Source organism: Neopsephotus bourkii, unplaced genomic scaffold, assembly GCF_033783945.1.
Source record: "Neopsephotus bourkii isolate Nb327-2 ecotype Australia unplaced genomic scaffold, CSIRO-AGI_Nbou_v1 NB_1663, whole genome shotgun sequence".
Classification (NCBI taxonomy): domain Eukaryota; kingdom Metazoa; phylum Chordata; class Aves; order Psittaciformes; family Psittacidae; genus Neopsephotus; species Neopsephotus bourkii.
In genome coordinates, this window is record NW_026902137.1 from 8,759,793 (window position 1) to 8,779,398 (window position 19,606).

A 19,606-nucleotide genomic window follows, 5' to 3' on the forward strand; every position below is an offset into this window, starting at 1 on the left:
TACTATTACCTGAGAAATTAGAGCTTGAGTTACTCAAACGTGGCCACATGGCAAACAGCAGACTTCTGGCATTGTTATACAGAACAGATGCAACAGCCTCAATCAAACTTGTACTTGGAGTGAAAAGGTTACTTCCAGGGCCTGGAAGGGAAGTGAACCTGCTTAAGGGATCCACCAAACCTGCCAGGGTTAGGCATGGCCAGGCAGGCAGCACCACAGCACCTGGGCCAGCTCCAGGGACTGCTACTACCTGAGCCCCAGTGGCAACTCGGCACAGGCCAACACCATCCTGAAGTCCGAGAGAAAAGCCATTAGTGGAGAAGTGCAGATGACAGCATGACACAAGGGATGGGCAGGAGTGGGAAGTTCCCCCCAATAAACATGTCCATCTCGGAAAGGACATGAAAGAACAGGAAGCTTCACACACAGCAATGACTCACACACAAAATTGCCCATCAGAAAAAGCTCTTTTCATTCTCATGTGAGCCCAACTTCCAATCCCAGCCTCAGAGACAGCCAAAGGACACAATTCAGGAACGTTCTTTTCCTCTTTATTCACAAACCTTTCAGGATGAGGAGAAACATCTGGGGAAAGGTTGAAGTGTATTTGCTTTTTCCTCTTTTTCCTAAAGGAAATCTAAACGTCCTGGGGAAAAAAAGGGGCAGGGAGGATCCAGGGAAGAGGATTTTCTGGGTTCATATGAAAAGCACTGAAGGAGCATAAACACAATGATGAAAATCAGATATTTTGTTGTTTTTTTTCAAAAAGAAAGTGTAACTGGCACCTTTTGACTTAATAAAAACCCCCAAAATCTGCTTCTGCCTTCTTCCTTCTGTCATTTATTCACCTCTGCTCTGAAGGCATTTGCTCTGTTTTTCCACATTTCTTCCATTCTTCTGGGACTAGTGCATCCTGGAAAGATAAATCCAAGAAAAATTAACTCTTCCAGGCAACAAAGCACTTCCTTGCACAGAGAAGTGTCCCCAGACCCCTCATTTGCTCTCCAGGGAAGTGTTTCAGACCAGCCTCTCAATGAAAGTTTATCAGAGTCATAAAACCAGTGCTGCAATGGAACCGAGGGCTGAATTCAAGGAGGATGGAAATGGTCAGACAAAATGAAGGATAATCTCTGGAGCAAAAGGGATGAATGAGCCTTGTGACTTACAGAAGTGAACAAAAAAGCCGAGCTGAATGCAAAGCCTGCAGGTACCTGAACTACTCTTCTACTTTTAACTGGGCCAATCTGTATGCTTGGAATCAAGTGGTCCATGTAAACATACAATAAAGTTCTTTAGGTCCTCAAGAAGAGGAAGCAGGCTGATGTGGGCACAGCACACCCATCTTTTACCTTCCAAGATGCCAGAGACAAGCATAGCTATGGATGCTGAGCACTTGACAGCCCAGCCCTAAAAGACGGTAACAATGCACTCTTAACTGACATATCTGGGGCATCAGAAACCCCAGAAATAAGGAAAAACGCTTGCGAGTGCACATGGCAGCAAAACGTAACTGATGGTTTGTGGATAATAAATTCTGTGCAAGATCCTCCAGGATTAGTCACAGCCCATGGGGAATTAAGGAGTTAAAACACCATGTTCAGAGATGGAAAACATGCAAGCTGTGGAGAACACAAGCCAGGCATTTGGTGACAGGCCACTGAACAGCTGAAAGCCCAAAGCTATGGTAAAAAGAAGCATCCAGGGACAAGAACAGCACCAGCAAACACAGCCGAGATGCGCCAGCATTCATCTACTAGAACAAGTGACAGCCATCTCCAGTTCCTCTCCAGTTACTTGTCACAGCTTGTTCTGTGCTCAGGTACCTCAAAACACTCCAGGGAGGGAAGAGATAGGAGCAGGGTGTTTTTCTTTGGGACACTATGCCAAATTCTCCTTATGTAATTTTCATGAATCCATCTTCCATACTATCTGAGCTGCAGACAGGAGCTTACACCACAGTGCACATGGTTTCTGTGACACAGCCACCCACGATGCTTTTGTTTTACACCACAAAAACTGAGCTCTGTGTGTGCCTGGAGCACTATGAATATGAGAAAGCAGATGCTCATGAGATGTATCACTGCAGCAATTGCAGTTTCATCACACGACTTCTCCCAGATGCTCTCTTCCTTCCCCAAAATAGAACGGTGCACTGACAGAGAAATGAAATGCCACATGCACATTCAGAACCAGGCAGCATGCAGAGCAGCAGGCAGTCCTGCTTCCTACACCACTGTGCATACAGCAAACTGGGACCTTACCTGCTCAGAATGAAAGGAAAAGAAGGGCTTTGTACTGGTGAACGGTAATGGAGACTTATCAGGTGACTGCATTCAATGGAGGGGGCTGACTGCTGCTGGCTGAGCCATCATGACCAGTTCGGTGTAATGGGAGGGTGAGCCCTGGACTGGGTCGTGTTCTCATCTGAATGAGGGGGTGCTGATCTGACTCTGCTGCACACAGAGATCATTGCCACCCCAAATGAGGTTGTAATTCAGCAGTCAGAGTGCCTGGCAGCTGAACAGCCAGAATACTGCAGATGGGGATAGTGAGTACCAACAGCAGGATGGGAACAACCCAGGTATCACCCACTTTCACCGTGGTCTCCTCCAGCCAACATTACTAATAATTTATTTACAGGAACAATACTGCTTAAACCAGGTTTATTTCACCACCCGATTGCTGCCTTGTGCCCAGGACAGCATATTCAGATGTGCACATATTACCACACAGCATTCAGATGATTGAGGAAATCACACAAAGACAATTTAGCTCTCAGAGGACATGTACTGCTAATATGCAAACCCAGATGCAGCCAAGGACTGATTTAAAGCCCAATGAGCAATGTTGGAAGGATGCAGTTTCAGCTCCGATATCTTTCTGTACACAGAGTGAGTGATGAAGTGAAATGAAACGAGCAGCATGCCCAGGAAAGGCAAATTCCAAAAAGGCCCTTACTTCTAGAAGAGCTGGTCACTAGCAAAACCCCCTTTTACCGCAGCGTTCTATACTTTGCCAACCTACTGCTCTGCTCTGCAGCGATCCTGCCAAAAGGAAAGAGGGAGAAAGGTTCAGAGAGGACAGGAAGGAGGAAAGCAGCCCTGCTCCAGGAACCAGAGCCAGTGATAGAATGTAAAAAGCAAAACCAGACCTTCTGGTAACTTCTGTAAAAGATGGTTTATACAGTTCCCCTCCCACAGCCACCAGCGGTGTCCATAGTGGAAGAGCAGCTTTGCCTCAAAGTGCCATGTAGTTAATTACCACTGCACTTCAACATCTGAGCCAGGCTAGCAGCACCTCACAAAAAGATGTCTCTTTGAACTTTAAAGTCATGTACAAACGGTTTAACTTTAGCCTAAGGTAGAAGCTTTACTTTCAAATTTGCCATTGTAGTTGCAGCTTCATGTTGTTCACAGTGGAAAAGCACATGGACACCCCCTGCAGTGTTTTGAAGTAGGAACCAACCACCTGCATTTATGTGTTAACAGAAGCCCTGGTTGAGCAAAGACACTTAGAAGTAAGCTTCATTGTAATATTTCTCCCCAAATCTGTATCCTAGGCAATCTGTAATTAACAATGATTTTTATCATTACTCTCTAAATTACAACATAGCCCCGTTGGCAACAAAATCCCAATAGGAACTGTCATACTAACAAGGGAAAATGCCACAGTGGAGAGGGCTGGACGTCCTAGGGAGCAAGGCTGAGCAAGCTGGGAGGATGGTATGGTAAGGGTTAATTACAGTAATCATCCTCCCTGCTGCAGCCATGCAAGTAGAAATGTTTTAAAGACAACAAATCATTGCAAAACCCCTGAAAGTCATGTTCTTGTGTTTGGGGTTTTTTTTCTTATACCTCTTATCCTGGTTTTAATATGGTGTAATCAGAAAGTGAGAACCCAGGGGTACCTATGCAAACAGGTATGCAAAGATAAACAACCCCTAGTGGCTCCAAAGCAGAAAGTTAAGAAAAGCACAGGTTTGATGGCAAAGCAGGCCAGTAAGATCATCTTCAAAGCCAAACTCTGCATTAGTACAAAAAGGCTAAAATGTTAAATCTCACATGGAAACCCCACGTGGCAGAAGGGAAGAAGAGGGAACAGTCTGACCTCTAATTAACGCACTGTACTGGCAGCCTGGGTCAGCAAACTGCCTGCAGGCTGTGTAAGCCACGGCACATTCACCAGGCACTGCATGGCACAAGACTCAAGTGTGAAGAATCAGTTCTATGCCAGCACAGAAATGAACGCTGTAGCCCTCACATTTTCCATAGTTTTGCTTGGGTGTGCTGTCCTCTGTTGTTGTACACCTCTAATAAGCATCTGCTTCCCTTCCCTTCCACTATAATCCCCCTGTAGGGAGGTGAAGACAGCAGTAAGATACTCTTGTCTTACCTTCCTCCTCTTAAAACTGATCTCACAAACACAGCTACAGAAGAGTTGGGCCCCTTCTGCATCAACAGTGGCTTTCATTATCTAACAATATTGTGAGAGCTTGATAGACCATGTAGCAAAATGAATTTGTCAGTGAATGGTTCTTGCTGGATGTGGGTTTCCCACATCAAAGTGCACATACTTCCACCTGTGCCTACTCTGTGTGCCTGATCACTTCAGCAATGGCCACGTGGACCATTCTGCCTAAGAGAGCTGTACCTCAGTGAGAGGACCTCACTGCCCCACTCAGTTTAAACCCTTAATCTGAAAACAGGCACAAAGTAAGACTGAGCAGCACATCCCACACAAGATCCAAGAACCAAAAGCAGTGTTTAGCTACTGACACATGGTAGAATCGATGTCATCTCCTTCCGACTGATTTGAGAAGCAGCTCCCACCAATGCACCCATCCCAGCTTACCGTTTTACTGCTTTCTGAGCCAACATCCTGTTGCCTGCCAGGAATGTGATGCCACCCAAAATGGCCAAGTACTTCAGAGTCTGGAACATGTTGAGCTGTGTCCAGTAGACATACATGAGTCCCAGCATTGCTGTCAAAAAGCAGAAAGAGCCCATGGCTGAAATTGCATTTCAAAGACCATTCATTATCCTCAGAACACTTGTTAAGTTGTACTGCCAGGCTGAAGCATTTGGTTTCTATCTCATCTCTGAAGCTCTGAAACGGCAGATCTGACACTACACATTATTGCCAGGGAAGAGAGGCATATGGGTCTCCATCCTGGAGAAAAATGTGACACTGACAGCTTGTAGCCAACCCCCTCATGGCAGAATTATGTATATATTATAGACATTAAGGGCTATTAGAATGAGAGGATACTCTGGATTTCAATAGAGAATATTAACCTTTGCACATCTGTAAGAACTTACAGTTTTACAAAGCTTCCAAAGAAAACGGTTTGGATTAAGCAATACACTGTCATTTGAGAAACAGTAGATCCAATGTTCTCTGAACCTGCTATGTTTTGGATATTTTACCAAGACAGTAAATGCCTGTACAACCAAGGACACAGTAAAATTGATGAAAAAAAATTGGTCCAGCCAAAGAACAAGAACTTTCACAGAAAGAGCTTTAAAGAAAAGCTGTAGCCTTTCACTGTAGAAGTAGTCCTGCACAGAAACTCCCTGTTACAAAGGATAAACATGCAATAAAGAAAGTGGGATCTCTAGAAATAAGTAGTTCTATTAAGTACAGATAAATAGTGTGAGAGAGGAGCCCGGATAATGACAGCTGTCACAAACTGATGGCCAAAACAGCTTTATCGCCATATTAACAATGATGAAAAGCAGGAAGACAGATGAAAACAAGAGAACAAATGTTATGCTATTATGTCATTATAGTTAATAGACCACAAGCCCATTAACCACTAGGGCTTTCATCTATAACTCCCAGGTGAGAAGGTCAAACAAATCAGAAAGCCTCTGACACTTACCAGCATGTCCCATGTGAAAAACAATGGTGCTGGGAGCAAAGCTGAAGTTGGAGATGTTGGCACCTATCTTTATCCACTAAAAGGAAAAGAAACACAGCTTTAATTACAACAGCCTTGTAAATGTAAGCTTTTATTTAAAAATTCAGTACCTTTCAAGGTTAAGTTCTTCAATGACTACAGTGTATTCTCTACAGAAGCACTTATTTAGTGCTACACGAGCACAGAGTAGTAATTTTGCTAGAGAGAACTGTTAAACTCCTCTAGTGAAATTTCTCCTGCTATTTCTGAATGCCAAATGCATTTTCTCACTTATGTTTCTTAAACTGATGAGAGGATGTTGCTCCAGATCTATATTTTCCAGAAAAAGCAACATTACCATTTCTACCCTGCTGAATTAATTTCAATCCAAAAGAAAAAAAAGGTGAGGTTCTAGTTCTGCATTCAGCGAAAGAACAGCAAGAGATATAAAATGTTTGCCCATAAAACCCTTTCAGTGTCTAGAAGACAAAAGAGAAAGGCATGAAGATGTGAAATATGTGTAGTATAATTTTTCACTGAAGTCTCATCAACGTGTATATTGTGAACTCCAGACACCAGAGGACATGACTATCCGAATGCAAGCTTTTGATGACTGGGAAGGAGAAATCACTGCCAAGCAAACAGGGATGAGTTTCATCTTCTAAATAAGGAATAGTTTAACTTGCCTAGATGAGATTCTGTATTGCATTAAGTTCAAAACACTGATCTGACACTACAGTGAGTAGCAGTGGATGTTTCAACTGCAGACACAAATACTAATTATATCCATAAATGGGAATCCATCTGATAGGATGAAGTAACACACATTTGGTGATGGATATATTAAGCGTGTGGCAGAATCACTGCTTTTTTCCTGTGTAATTCTAGCATTAGTTATAATTTAATCTGCCCACTGTTACTCAACATCCTGAGCAGAAGCACACTGGAGAAACTCACCCACCTACTTCTACTCACCCGCAGTGTTTTTCTGCTTTGACTATAAAGTCAACCCCCCCGCCACACTCAACAGTCTGGGAGAGAGACGATACCAGACCAACACCCTGCACTGCCACTGCGAGCTGTGACTCCAGCACTGCTGTGCTAGTTGTGATTAACCTAGAGTTTTAATATGGAGTTTAGCTGGCGAACCTTCTGAGTGACTTTGGACTGGCTGGGAAAAGATGTTGTTCTTCTGTGGCCCACTTCACTCACCAGAATAAGCAGCAAAAGCAGGGGGGAGAGAATCAATGCCGTGAAAGTGTTCGATACCACAGTGGGAGGTCTCTTCTCAGGTTCCCTGAAGAGGTGCTGCAAACAAACAAAATAAACTCATAAGTAGGAGTATTCCAACAGAGCTTCCCAGAGGACCAGCTGCAGCCCTGGTGCTGTCCCCAGATGTTCCTTTGGATGATAAGCGTTCCTCTTAAGGCAAAGAGACTTTAAAGTAGTGTCTGTTCCAGCCTCTGCACATTTAATCTTTGGCACAGTTCACTTTTCTTTGCACTCACAGAAGCACTTGTTAGCTTGTCATCAGCACAGATGGCTGGAATGAAGCAAGAGACATCCTCAGAAGTAGAGAGCTTCTGCAGTGCTTCTCTAGTCAAATTTACATGTCTTTTTAGTGCTACTAGCTGCTCTCTCATACGTAACACACACAGCTTAGCTATTCATACTCTAGAAGAATGCAACACATTTCCTTCCATTAAGCAGTAACTCTGCTCTTCCTTTATTTACATCACTTACGCAGAGTAAAAAATGAGTTTTCAAAAATAAATTACAATGAGGACAAATAACCCCAGCAGGACCTGCCCTCATCCCCACACACTGGTTTTGGTTTTGACTCTACCTGGATTTCAGGTTTGGGAACAAAGAGGTTCTTTGACTGGACTGTGGATGGCGCATCCTCTTCTGGGAATGTGATCACAACGTCAGCCTGAAATGAAATCATGCAGCTTCATGAAGTCTGATCTTAATGTAATACAAGTTTTATAAACCCTATTCCATTACTGTGGCTTATTTCCTTATCTGTCAATCTCCAATTGACAGGCTCTTTTAAAAGGAACTAAGAAAAAGCCACCAGATTTTTTAAGCAGCAGTTTCTCCTAAACAGAGGCAGCAAGAGAACTTACCCATCTCTAAGAACTGGACTTATTTCTAGCATAAAAGGCAAAACCTTGAAGTGCTTGCTGTGAAATTACCAAACCCATACAGGTTCTGAAGCTTCTGTTCCACCATGAATGAATGCTCATTTCTGTCCTGCCTTGATGCTTACTTAAAAACTTAAAACAAACAGCAAACCTCAGAGCCCACAAATGGCTAAAAGGATTCTGGTTCACTACAAAGAGCAAAACATTTGAGCTTTCTTATATCCAGGCCTGTAGCATGCCCTCCTGTTCAGACTGCCAGTAATCACAAAACCACATGGCCACATTTTCAGCTACATACCACATTCCACAGGATTGGATTTTCCAGAGTGGCATCTCCAATTATCAAGTAAAGAGTGTAGGTACCAGAGGCAGAGTCAAATTCAGTCTTTCTTTCAGAGGTATCCAGTTCAAACTTGTAAACGTTCTTGCTATCTGGTTCTGCAACAAACACCACCTCCTGGCCAGTCTTTTGGTTGTGAAGTCGGACAAAAGTCTGCAAGGAAAGACTGTAGCGTTTATTGAATATCTCACAGTGTTTATAAATGACAGAGAAATAAGAGACTGACCCCCAAATCAGAAAGCACATTAACAGAAGTCAGAGTACAAACTGGGAGTCCAGGTGCCTGCAAATCAGCAAAGTTCTGTGTCTCTTTGAGTAACAACATTAACACAGGACCAGACTGGTCAACAGCACACTTGGGGTAGAGGGTAAATTACTGAGTGTCACTCCACAGGATATATGCAACAGCACACAACAGGGATGTACACACAGATGGGTTTTGTTGGGGTGTTCCCCCTTCCCTTTTTTCTATTTTATATGTAAAAAAATAAGATTTTAAAGGAAGTCCACATTCAGTGACTTTTCCAGCAAACAATCTGTATTTAAATAATCAGAAGTGTGCTTTTACAGTGCAGGCTACCTGCACTCATTCTGTTGAGTTAAATAAAACATAGCACCAGAGCCAAAAGAGGCTCCATTTAACATACAGCCAAAACAGATGAACCCAATCCACTTCCCACCTACCAAGACCAGTGATCTCTCACAATCCATATCAGAAACAAAAGGCTTCTCCAAACCTATTAAATCTTTTCTAAAGCAACTGCCACCTCAGATGCTTCAAGATAGAACAACTCAGTGACACAGCAACGACAAAAGCTTCTCCTAACCTGGTGAGGGATGAGTTCAGCTCCGCTGTTCACGTCTATCAGCTGAAAGGATAATGCAAAATTCTGGTGGCTGTCAGCAGTGAATGAGCCCTTGGCTTTGGCTGGGTAAGCTACCCTGGGAGGGAAGAAACCAAAGAGAATTGAGGTGTTATTCCAGGAAAATCCTTGCTCTTCAAAGAACCCAAGGCAGGCAAGCCTGCCTGGCAGTACCGCAGTCTACTCTGCACAGATGAGCTATTTTATCAAGTCAGGTGAACTAACAGGTCTTTCTCTTCCACTATAAACTTAATGAAAATTAATTAACAGAATGACATCAAGTCATTTTACCTGGTTGTTTTTGGTGCAATGCTCTGATCTTTATCCACAGTAGAAAGATCCACATTAGTAATCCCAACTTCTGTGGAAACTTTTACTTTCAGCTGCAACAAAACACAATAGAAATTACTCAGAGCACTCTACATATACTAACTATGGTCAAGTTCAAAGAAGCTTTAGCCCTTCTGTCCCCTTCCCCAGAGAGGGTCTTACACTAAGCCAAAAGACAGAACCTGATCAGAACAGAAGGATACACAGTAATGCTCTCAAACGTAAGCAGTTACTGCAGTCTGTAGGTTTTAATGAGCACATCTGCTCTCCCAGCTTCCAAAATGCTCCCCCGGAGAACTCAAGTTCCAGCGCGAAGATATTTTTCACCATAAACTACTATTTGTTACTACAGGTTTGCTCATGTGAACCAGCCCCACACCCTCACCCTGAAAACTAACTCACAGGGAACCTGTGGGAAGAGTATGCAGAAACATGAACTAAAACATCCAGACTTCAAACACAACAGTCTTGGTGGCTCCTTTACAACAGAAAATGTCATTTAAAATAGAGGTTACCCCTGAAAATGCATCCATTAACAGGTGGACTATTGAGGCTAATGTTAGTAAAGCCTTAGTTTGTTCCAAGATGGGAGCAAAGAAAGATGGACTAATGAAATATTAATGTTAGAAAACGTATGTGAAGGCAACTCCAAGCTGCTGCACGCAGGCCCTCCAGCTGAGCTACACAAACATCTCACAAATATTTTAATGCCAGGAAATGTGGTCTCTGCTGGAGTAATGACCCACTGGTTTAGCTCATTACTGTCAAAGGGATGGTGCATTAAGGACAATTAATGCTAATAACAGTAAGGAAAAAAAAGCAGCTCCCCAGCAGCCCTCCCCCGTACCAATGTGTCTTATTAGAAGCGGTTCCCACAGAGCTGCTGCAGTGTTAATACATTCCTGCTGGGACCTGGGGAGGAATGTGTGCCAGCAGCCAGTTTCAGCAGGGCCAATCAGTTCCCTTCTGACACTCCTAAGTGCCATTACTACTACAACAACATCAATGTGACACACAGAGTAAAGGTCAGTTGTAAATAAGCATCTTCCTTCAATCCAAGCTGGCTGTGTTGGAAGACTTTAAAAGCTAATTTTCTCCTTGAACACGTGATTGAGGATAAAAATTACCATGGGAATAGACATCACTGGAGAAGAGAATGCTCAGCTGTTGATACTGGGGTGACTATATGAATAGTTACAGATGTCACGTTCTTCTCACTGTAACAAACTTGAGGGGGTATCTATGCATGAAATGAAGACTTCATTTACATTCTGCTTTGGACACTTTCTCCACTACCAAAGCAATAGCACATACTACACAGTAAGGAAATATCAAAAGACCTTCTTGACTCTTTCCTGCAGCTCTAGAGAGTATATAGGTGAACAACAAATGCTCAGCTTCTGCACACAGGGAACCAGCAGACAGCTGCCAGGCAAGCCTTGAGATTTAGACTCAGATCTTGAGTGCTCTGAAGAACTAACTGTTTTTGCATGGCTACTTTGGGCTGCTCTATAAACATTTCCACTGCTAGCCTTTGTTCATATGCTGTCAGATCAGCATCTAAGTGCTAAGTCAGGTTTGAAATTTATACAAATCCCTTTTGATCGTGTATTAATCTGGTTACTGGTCATAATCCAGCCAAAATCCAGTCAATTACAGAAAAAGTATGTGATGAAAATGCCATGCAACTGGCAACATCCTTAATGGGTATAAATAAAAAGCCGTTTCAGTGAATAGCACAGAATTAAAATGCCATCAAAAAGTAGACCCACCTCAACTTTGTTAGCAATAAATCTCTTATCTCCATCAACACTGATAGAGAAATCATAATATCCACTGGCAGGTTTCACATTCATGAAGTTCAGCTCAAAGACATCTCTATAACAAAAAATGCAAAGGGTTAAGTATCTTGTAGGACACTAAAGAGATCATAGCTTGCTCCTAAGAAGTCTCCAAATACGCCAGATTAAGCAGGCAAAAAGTGAAATGCAGCAGAAAACTAACATCACTAAGTGCAGCAGAAAAAGAATTCTTCAAAGTCCCCCTGAGGTCAGAAGAACATTGCAATTTCCCAATCCCAATCAGAAGAAAAAGCAAGAGAAATTCACCACCACTACAAAACGTGCTTAGTCACCTGTTACCAACAAAACAAGAACAGTGCTGTTTGAACAACACCCGTTTGCCTTACAAATTGTAAATATAAGATTATTTTCTTACCCTGACAGAGTAAATGCTGTCTGTTGAAGGACAGTGGCTTTGCTAGATGCACTCTTGGCGTAGTCAAGTTTTACAGAAGCTTGAGTCAGTGGCTCGGACATAACATCAGTCACTTGTAGCTACAAGAGAAAACCAAGAATTCCCATTAAACCCATTGCCCCAGAAGGAAAGGAGAGCACAGACAACTCACTAGCCCCTGTATTATACACCCACAATTCCTCCCTTCCCAGCATCCCAGATTCACCTAGTTCTTTCTAACATAATGGGAAAGCTAAAGTTTGAAATCAGCAGAGCTGACTTCCACATAGTGCCTTCTTTAGGTAGTGGCTGCTAAGCCCCGGGTAAGCAGAGGCTCCCAAGAATCACTTCATAAAAGCACTAAAGCCTCAGATGTACTGGAACCAAAGGCCTGGAGTTAAAAATGAAGGACATCACCTCACACAGTCAGCTTAGACCTGCAGTACTAAAGACTGACCCAAGAGATGAGTTAAGATCTGAGGTTAAGGACTCACCCTGAGTACAGGCTGATGGTGAGACACAGCTGCAGGCCCATCAGGGATGACAATGACAGGCAAGTGGTAGCGGTTCCGGGATAAGGAACCTGCAGCACAAGCAACGCTGAAAGCCTCTGAGAGGGTCTCAAAGTTCTTCTTGCTAAAAATTGCATTCATCAACTGAATGATTTGATCCTGAAAGAGAAAAAAGCAAATTACATAGAAGCAACAGCACCTTACCACTTGTGCTGGTTTTGGCCAAGGTAATTTTCATCACAGCAGCCAGTATGGATTTGTGCTGGAAACAGTGCTGATCAAATAGGGATGTTGTTACTGCCGAACAGTGCTAACAGAGCCAAGGCCTTTTATGCTCCTCACCCCACCAGCGAGGAGGCTGGGGGTGCACAAGGATTTGGGAGGAGACACAACCAGTACAGCTGACCCCAACTGACCCAAGGGATATTCCACACCATACCAAGTCATGATCAGCATATAGAGCTGGGAGAAGTAGAAGGAATGGGGAGACACTCAGAGTGATGGCATTTGTTTTCCCAAGTCACCATTACACATGATGGAGCCCTGCTCTCCTGGAGATGGCTGAACACCTGCCTGTGGGGAATGAATCCACTGGTTTACTTTGCTTGCGTGTGGAGCTTTTGCTTTACCTTTTAAACTGCCTTTATCTCAACCCAGTAGTTCTCTCACTTTTACTCTTCTGATTCTCTTCCCACTGCACGAGGGGAGCACAGTGAGTGTGTGGCTGTGTAAGGTGTAGTTGCCAGCTGGGGTGAAACCATCACACCCCAACATTGCAAACTGGCTCAGTATAATGTTATTAATAAAAACATCATTTATAAGGACTGTTTAATTTCCCACTTGCTTTAAAAGTAGCTCAAGTTATGAGGCAACCCCAAACTAGCTTCCTTTTGAGTATCATATTAGCATTCTCATTCTTGGCTGGGAGGTTCCAACCACAATCACTGTAATTGTGCTAAAAACTTGCCACACCAGAATGTGGATCTATCTCTTCAAACTACATGTTTAAGAATGGAAGATACCATCAACTCAACTATCCAGACTGCGTGCAGCTGCAAAAAGACAATTTGGCTCCACGAGCTCTACAACTGCCTTCGTACAGTAGAGAAGGTCCTGGCTACCTGTCAAGTTGGGAAGGCCAAGGAGCACTGATGCAATGCATCCCAATGGCTTTGGAAGGAGCCAATCCAGGCCTATGATAGGCTTATTCCCTTAGGCTCAGCAGCATTCTCAAACTAAGAGGATTCGCTTTAAAGCAGTACCACCAAGAGCACAGAGTCAGCTCTGGCTCTGGGATGTGCCTCTGACATAAGAGTGGGACCACATCCCCCACTGGTTTTGCAGTGCAAATTTTTAGGGTTAGTGCCACACTGCCCAGGGTATCCTGTATTATTGAGATTCTTCATCACTCCTTGCTAGTCTAGAAAACAGAGGGATTGGTTACCTGTACTTTCATCCAAGCAAAGAACTGTGGGCTAAATTCTAACCAGAAATGAGAATAAAAAAAGCAAATAAAGCAATAGGCATATACTTAGTAAATTAATGAGTACCAATGTACACCACAACTAGAGAAAGTATCCAGACAGATGCTACAAAGATCCTGCATAGTACAAACCCTGGTATGTTTTTCATTTATATGAGGGCATGGCATAGCTCCAGACCCAGATCAGCATCGGACACTCATTTAAACTAGGGAGGAAAACTATTTCTTCCAGATCGTACACGTCAATCTTCAAAGAGAGTTTTGTGGCATTCTGGAGGCACTCTCACCATTCACAAGAGATAAAGCTTTAAGCCCCAACAACAGCACTTCTGACAACACAACACTAAATAATTTTCCTTGATCGGTCTTTTTTTAAACATCCATTGGACACTGACAGTTTGAATTGTGTGTAGCAGAATCACTACCTCAAAAATGACACCAAAATGACTCCACATTAGTCTCTTTGGCAGAAACATGGAAGAGAGCCAAGAATGAACTCAGATGTCTTATGCCAGGTTCTGTCTCAATGCTGCCACTCTGGCTGGTGCTTTAGGGAGCTGCCATTCTCCACCACAAGTACAGCAAAACTCAGTTAACTTGTGGATAGCTTGCAATAGTAATTTCTGGCTTTATTAAGCTCAAAAGAAATTTCTGACAGACTTTCATTTTAGACAAGCTTTTTGCATCTGGTTTCCTGTTGGTGTATGGTACTAATGCTGTCTTCCCTTTGGGCACCCCAAACTGGGGTGCCTGCATTTCCTCACAGGTAAATAACATTTACAAAGCACATTACAATGCTGGAGAGTGCTGCATAAGTGCCAAATACTAGAACAAACTCCAAAAGAAGAGGGGTTTTTTAATAGCTTGTCTCAATAAACAGAAGAAAAGCTAGGCCTCATTCGCAATTTCCTTCTGTACATCTGAAAAACAAACAAAATTCAGGGAGTGATCTTGAAGGTGGTATTTCCTCCTGGATTCTGCTCCTTAGCATTCCCTCTCACATGTCCCTTTTCACTAAGTGTGCTTATTATTTTTTCCCAGTAGAAATTCTACCCAACTATAGCGGCCTCTCTGCACGACAGGAACTAGGCAGATCCCCTTTGAGAGCTACAGTGTGCAAGGGAGGAAAAGGCAAATACAAACCTCCTTCATTGCTGGCTCTGTACCCACGTGGTCCGACAGTTTATAGGCAGCAGCCACAAACAGTGCCGTAGTCTCAATTCCTTCTTCAAACTGCAGATAAACTCCACCCAAGTCATCCAGGCGAGCAACAAGATCCTGACAGAAAGAGTTATTAAGGTTTAAATTACATTCTAGTAGATCCATAGAAGTTAACTCTACTTCTACTCTACAATCGAGAGTATCTGTATAGGATCACTGACTTACTTTGTAACAGTCATTTGGAAACAGGATTTAAAAAGAAACCATCAGCCTTTAGTGGATTTAATTGCACTTAAAAGTCATGACTTTCTGTGTTTCAGTCTCCTGTGAAACACTCAGAAGTCCAGAAGAAATATCTGCTTGAAAGAGCCAAGTCAACCCGCATGATACAGGCAAGGAATTAGCAAGGCTAGTTTTCATTTTGTATTTCACATTAATATCTCTTTTAGTATTACAGAGGTCTAAAATTCCTGAATTTTAGAAAACACAGTGTGTTCCTACCTCTATCTCCTCAACAATGCCACTCAGGTCTGCCTGTTGGGACAAGTACGATGCCGTCTCCAAAGCCTGGATGGTTCTTAAACAAGAACAAACAAAAACAAATGATTGCATGATTTTTTCCTTCCTTAGAAGCCAAACAGCATTTCAGTTCTATTCTGAATAAAGTGTAAAACAGCTGTTATTGCAGTCGACTCAAGACAATGAATGTGAAGTGATTCCTGCTTACTGTCATGTTTTTTCACCTCCCAGTACAGGCATCCAAAACAATAGGGCTGAGAAACAGCATCAAGTCTACAGCAAACTTAAATGAGACAGAACCACGGCTGGGTTTAAGCCAAAAAACTGTTGTGAATCTTTCAAAAAGAGAAGGCTTCTCTGGGATACATTGTCTTCGGTGAGCACTACTCTTGAATGCAGAAAATTGCCCCCCCCCCCCACCCCCCCCAAGAATCTTTCATGCCCCCAGAGGGACAAATATGAGATGCACAAATCACAGAATCCCAGACTGGTTTGAGTTGAAAGAGGCCTTAAAGCTTACCCAATTCCAAACTCCTGCCACGGGCAGGGACACCTTCCACTAGAGCAAGTTGCTCCAAGCCCCATCCAGCCTGGCCCAGAACACTACCACTGATGGGGTAGCCACAGCTTCTCTGGGCAACTTGTGCCAGCATCTCACCACAGTCACAGTAAAGAATTTCTTCCTGATGTCTAATCTAAATCTCCCCTTTTCCATCTTGAAACCTTGCCCTATCCCTCCATGCCTCTTGTAAAAAGTCCAGATTTCTTGTAGCCCCCTTTAGTTAGTGGAAGCCTGTTATAAGGTCTCCCTGGAGCCTTCTCCTCTCCCGGTTGAACAAGCCCAGCTCTCTCAGCCTGTCTTCAAAGGAGAGGTGCATCAAATGAAAGCACAGCACCTAATCTACTACATCCACATTACAAAAATTAAGTGTTAAAATACCCTTTACTCTAAACCCCAACTGCCTAGAGGATAAACACTCAACAGTGAATTATTTCCAACTGAAAGACTTACGCCAGCACATTTTCCTCTTTGCTAAGACGAGCAGTAAGAGCACTAAGTGCTTCCTGAGATGCCAAAGGAAGGCCAAAGCCACTCAGGGCCCCAACAGCGTGGAAGATCTGGGTGACTGAGGAATCCTCACTGACAGCTGCAAGCAGCAGCTCCCTGGTCTCATTTGAAATGGTAACCTGAGGAAAAACACAGGTAACACATTGATTCACACTTGAAAAACCACAGCCTTCTAATTACCACTGACTGCTTCCAGGAACACCACACTTATTGGTGAACTCCTGGAAGCTTTTGGGATAAAGCCCTTAATCTTTTATTAGTTTTATTAATTAAATCCCAAAGTTTTCCTGTCAACAAGTCAGGATAATCTAAGATTCAGATTTATCCTCATAATCTGCTATTGCTTTTCACCTGGCATCACATCCTTGTGCAGCAGCAGTACTGCTGAAAACTGGGGCTTGGACAGCCCACCCACAATGCAGCAAGGGTGGCCTGCATTTGTATCCTTGCTGTGGTTCAAGACAGGGTTTACATCCAAACAGTTTCTCATCTACCTAAAAAGTTTTTAATTGATGCTGTGAATGCTATTAGAATGTGCTGGCTCCTTTTTTCTTAGCCACTGATATCTATCAAGTAACAGCCCCTCCGAATTATTACGAACCTAAGACACAACTGAATACAACTCACTAAAAGAAAGTAAGAGTAGAAGTTATGCATAAAATAAAACAAAGAAAAATATCAAGGCAAGTATTTCACTGGTAACCTCTGCCTTCAGAGCTCAGGGCTCCAAACTCACCTCACAGCCAGCCAGGACCCGGATAGACTGTGCAGCATAGAAGAGGGAATCAACGCTGCTGGAGTCCACATGAGACTTGATGAAACTGCATGCAGCCTGTGAAGAAACAGAAGTTAACTGACAGCAACAGTCTCAAAGCCACCAAGGAGATGTAAAGAGTACTCTGAGCCAATTTCATACATGCTGCTGTGCATTTTCAGACTGAACTAAAGGCAAATTAAATCTGTAGGAATATTTGCAATCCTAGGCTGCATAGAAACAAAGGTGGTTCCTGCTAAAAGAGATGAACGACTTTCACACCATCTGTACTGCAACCGGATTTCCATTTAAATTTGAGTATAATTCTAAAACCCATCAAAATTGAAGTCCTGTGTGTATATTTAGTCAGGAAAATCTCCCAGGATAGAGAGCAGATGAACAGGAATTCTGTGGGGGAGCTTCTTTCCCACCTATACAACACACACAATCATTAATGGAGGCAGAATACAGTTTCAGAGCATAGCCAAGTAAGCAGCTACAGTGTGAAGGCAGGCAAAAAGACTGCTCAGTAATCTGTAGCATATTATGTTTTATGAACAAGCTACTGTGTTATTATGTAGAATATTAACTGAACACTAGATAGATGGATCATTAAAACTGCATTTTAACCAGAAAATAACCAAGAATTTAACTGCTCATACATAAATGACAAGGTTTTGAGTATGTGGAACATAGGCCTTTACAAGCAGGACAGGATTTTCATGCTACAGTTACCCAGGAATACCAAGAGATGTTCAAGTGTTTTGCCTAGCTATTATTTTTATTATTTTTACTACCTCTACCTTTTAAACAGTCTCACCCCATGAAGATGTACACTGTCCACAAAGAAAGCCTCATCACAAACCTCAAGCAAAAAGTAAATAATTCCTCTTTACCTGCAGAAGCAAAGGCTGTGCTATCTCTGCCGAAACTAGGATGTACTAAAAACCCAGCCACACTGACATAAACGAAAGCAGCAAGGCTCAGCCTTGCCGGCAGACCAGTAACCACCACAGCCAGGTGTGCAGTGGGGTGAACTGCAACACCTTCAGGAGTGTCACATTAAAGAGTTTGTGGTGCAAATGCACAACACTCAAAAGAGAAGCAAAGTCCAAGTGGTTTAGAACTACTGAACTAGCTGAATTTCTGAGGACAGAACAACCTTCCATTCAAAGCTTAGGTGCCTACGTAAGTACACATGTGCACAGAAGCAAAGGTGCCTATATAAGCAGGTTGTTACAAGGACAGCCTTTACTAGGTTTAAACTAGAAATGTTCCAAAGCATGGAAAGGCAGGAAGCATCATGCTGATGCTGCAAACCTTTGCTTCTAGTCTGGGCACACAGGATGTTTGTTTTATATGCATGTTTTATATGCAAAAATAATGAAATCATGGGACCTGGCTGAATTCAGTGTTAGAACTGAAATGAAATAATGAGAACTCTATCTAACAGGCCAGCAAAGCAAACACACTGCAGGCAGAAATCTTTTGCACAAACCAGGAACAAACCGACAGCTGTAGCAATGTCACAACAGGCTATGGAGAGGCAAGCCCTGAAACCACCATTTAGAGGCACCAAGTGGAAGAGAGCCCCTGACACATTAGTACTGAGACAAAGATATCACTTACTCCAACAGCACACCTTAAAGGTTGCCAGTAACCGCCACTGCCTTGGTGTGATGCTCGCTAAGGACAACACGTACATCCATGTGCCTCAGACTTCCCTCAGGGCCCGCAAGCAGAGCTCACTGCACAGATCACCGTGTCTCGCGTTGTGCAGCTCCTCAGCACCGCCAACTGCTCACCTTTTCGTCTGCCACCCGCACACCCAGGTTCGCGAGGCCCACGATGGAGTAGAAGGCGGCCTGCACGTCGGAGAAGGGCCGCTCCAGCGCCGCCCGCAGCCGGGCCAGGTCCTGGGCGGTGAGGCGATGGCTGGGGGCCAGAGCCTGGGCACCGGCGAGGAGGAGGAAGCTGAGGGCCGCAGCCAGACGCAGACGCGGGCCTGCGGAGAGACAAGCGGGTTACCCCCGGCCCTTCCCCGCGGCGCCCTCCCCACCTACCTCCCGCCGCCGCCGCCTCCCCCTCCTCACCCGGCGCCGCCATGATGCCGCCTGGGCCACGGCACCGCTTCCGCCCCGCGCCCCGCCTCGGCCTGGCCCAGACCATGGCGCCCGCTCCAAGGAGGGGGCGGCAGGGACAGCGCATTTCTCGAGGGGGTCTCAGCCCCACCGGAACCAGCTCCGAACGCCGCGGAACTGTGAGAGAGAGCAGATCGCGGGGACGGAGGACGT

At 43.8% G+C, this 19,606-nt stretch overlaps 1 protein-coding gene across 2 annotated transcripts; it reads right to left on the minus strand.

Annotated features, from left to right (window-relative positions):
* Positions 1 to 766: 766 nt before the first annotated feature.
* On the minus strand, positions 767 to 19,496 carry RPN2 (ribophorin II). Of its 2 annotated transcripts, XM_061375405.1 has the most exons (18): positions 19,406 to 19,496; positions 19,118 to 19,317; positions 17,295 to 17,390; positions 16,502 to 16,677; positions 15,472 to 15,547; positions 14,953 to 15,087; positions 12,309 to 12,485; positions 11,797 to 11,915; positions 11,352 to 11,457; positions 9,541 to 9,632; positions 9,214 to 9,328; positions 8,345 to 8,539; positions 7,746 to 7,832; positions 7,112 to 7,207; positions 5,882 to 5,957; positions 4,852 to 4,981; positions 2,959 to 3,044; positions 767 to 913 (listed from the first exon to the last, which is right to left on the minus strand). In XM_061375405.1, exons 1-17 carry the CDS (start codon positions 19,479 to 19,481, stop codon positions 2,993 to 2,995), a joined length of 2,004 nt encoding a protein of 667 aa, XP_061231389.1. In that variant the 5' UTR covers positions 19,482 to 19,496; the 3' UTR covers positions 767 to 913; positions 2,959 to 2,992. The 2 variants fall into 2 exon arrangements, with proteins under 2 accessions (XP_061231389.1, XP_061231390.1); XM_061375406.1 differs by lacking the exon at positions 2,959 to 3,044.
* Positions 19,497 to 19,606: the final 110 nt, after the last annotated feature.

Excerpts from the sequence above, each read along its gene's own strand:
- RPN2 (XM_061375405.1), bottom strand. The coding sequence starts at position 19,481 with ATGGTCTGGGCCAGGCCGAGGCGGGGCGCGGGGCGGAAGCGGTGCCGT. Across the intron at positions 17,391-19,117 it reads TGCGGGTGGCAGACGAAAAG|GCTGCATGCAGTTTCATCAA; the intron begins GTGAGCAGTTGG and ends GTTTCTTCACAG. Across the intron at positions 7,833-8,344 it reads ATCCAATCCTGTGGAATGTG|GCTGACGTTGTGATCACATT; the intron begins GTATGTAGCTGA and ends ATTTCATTTCAG.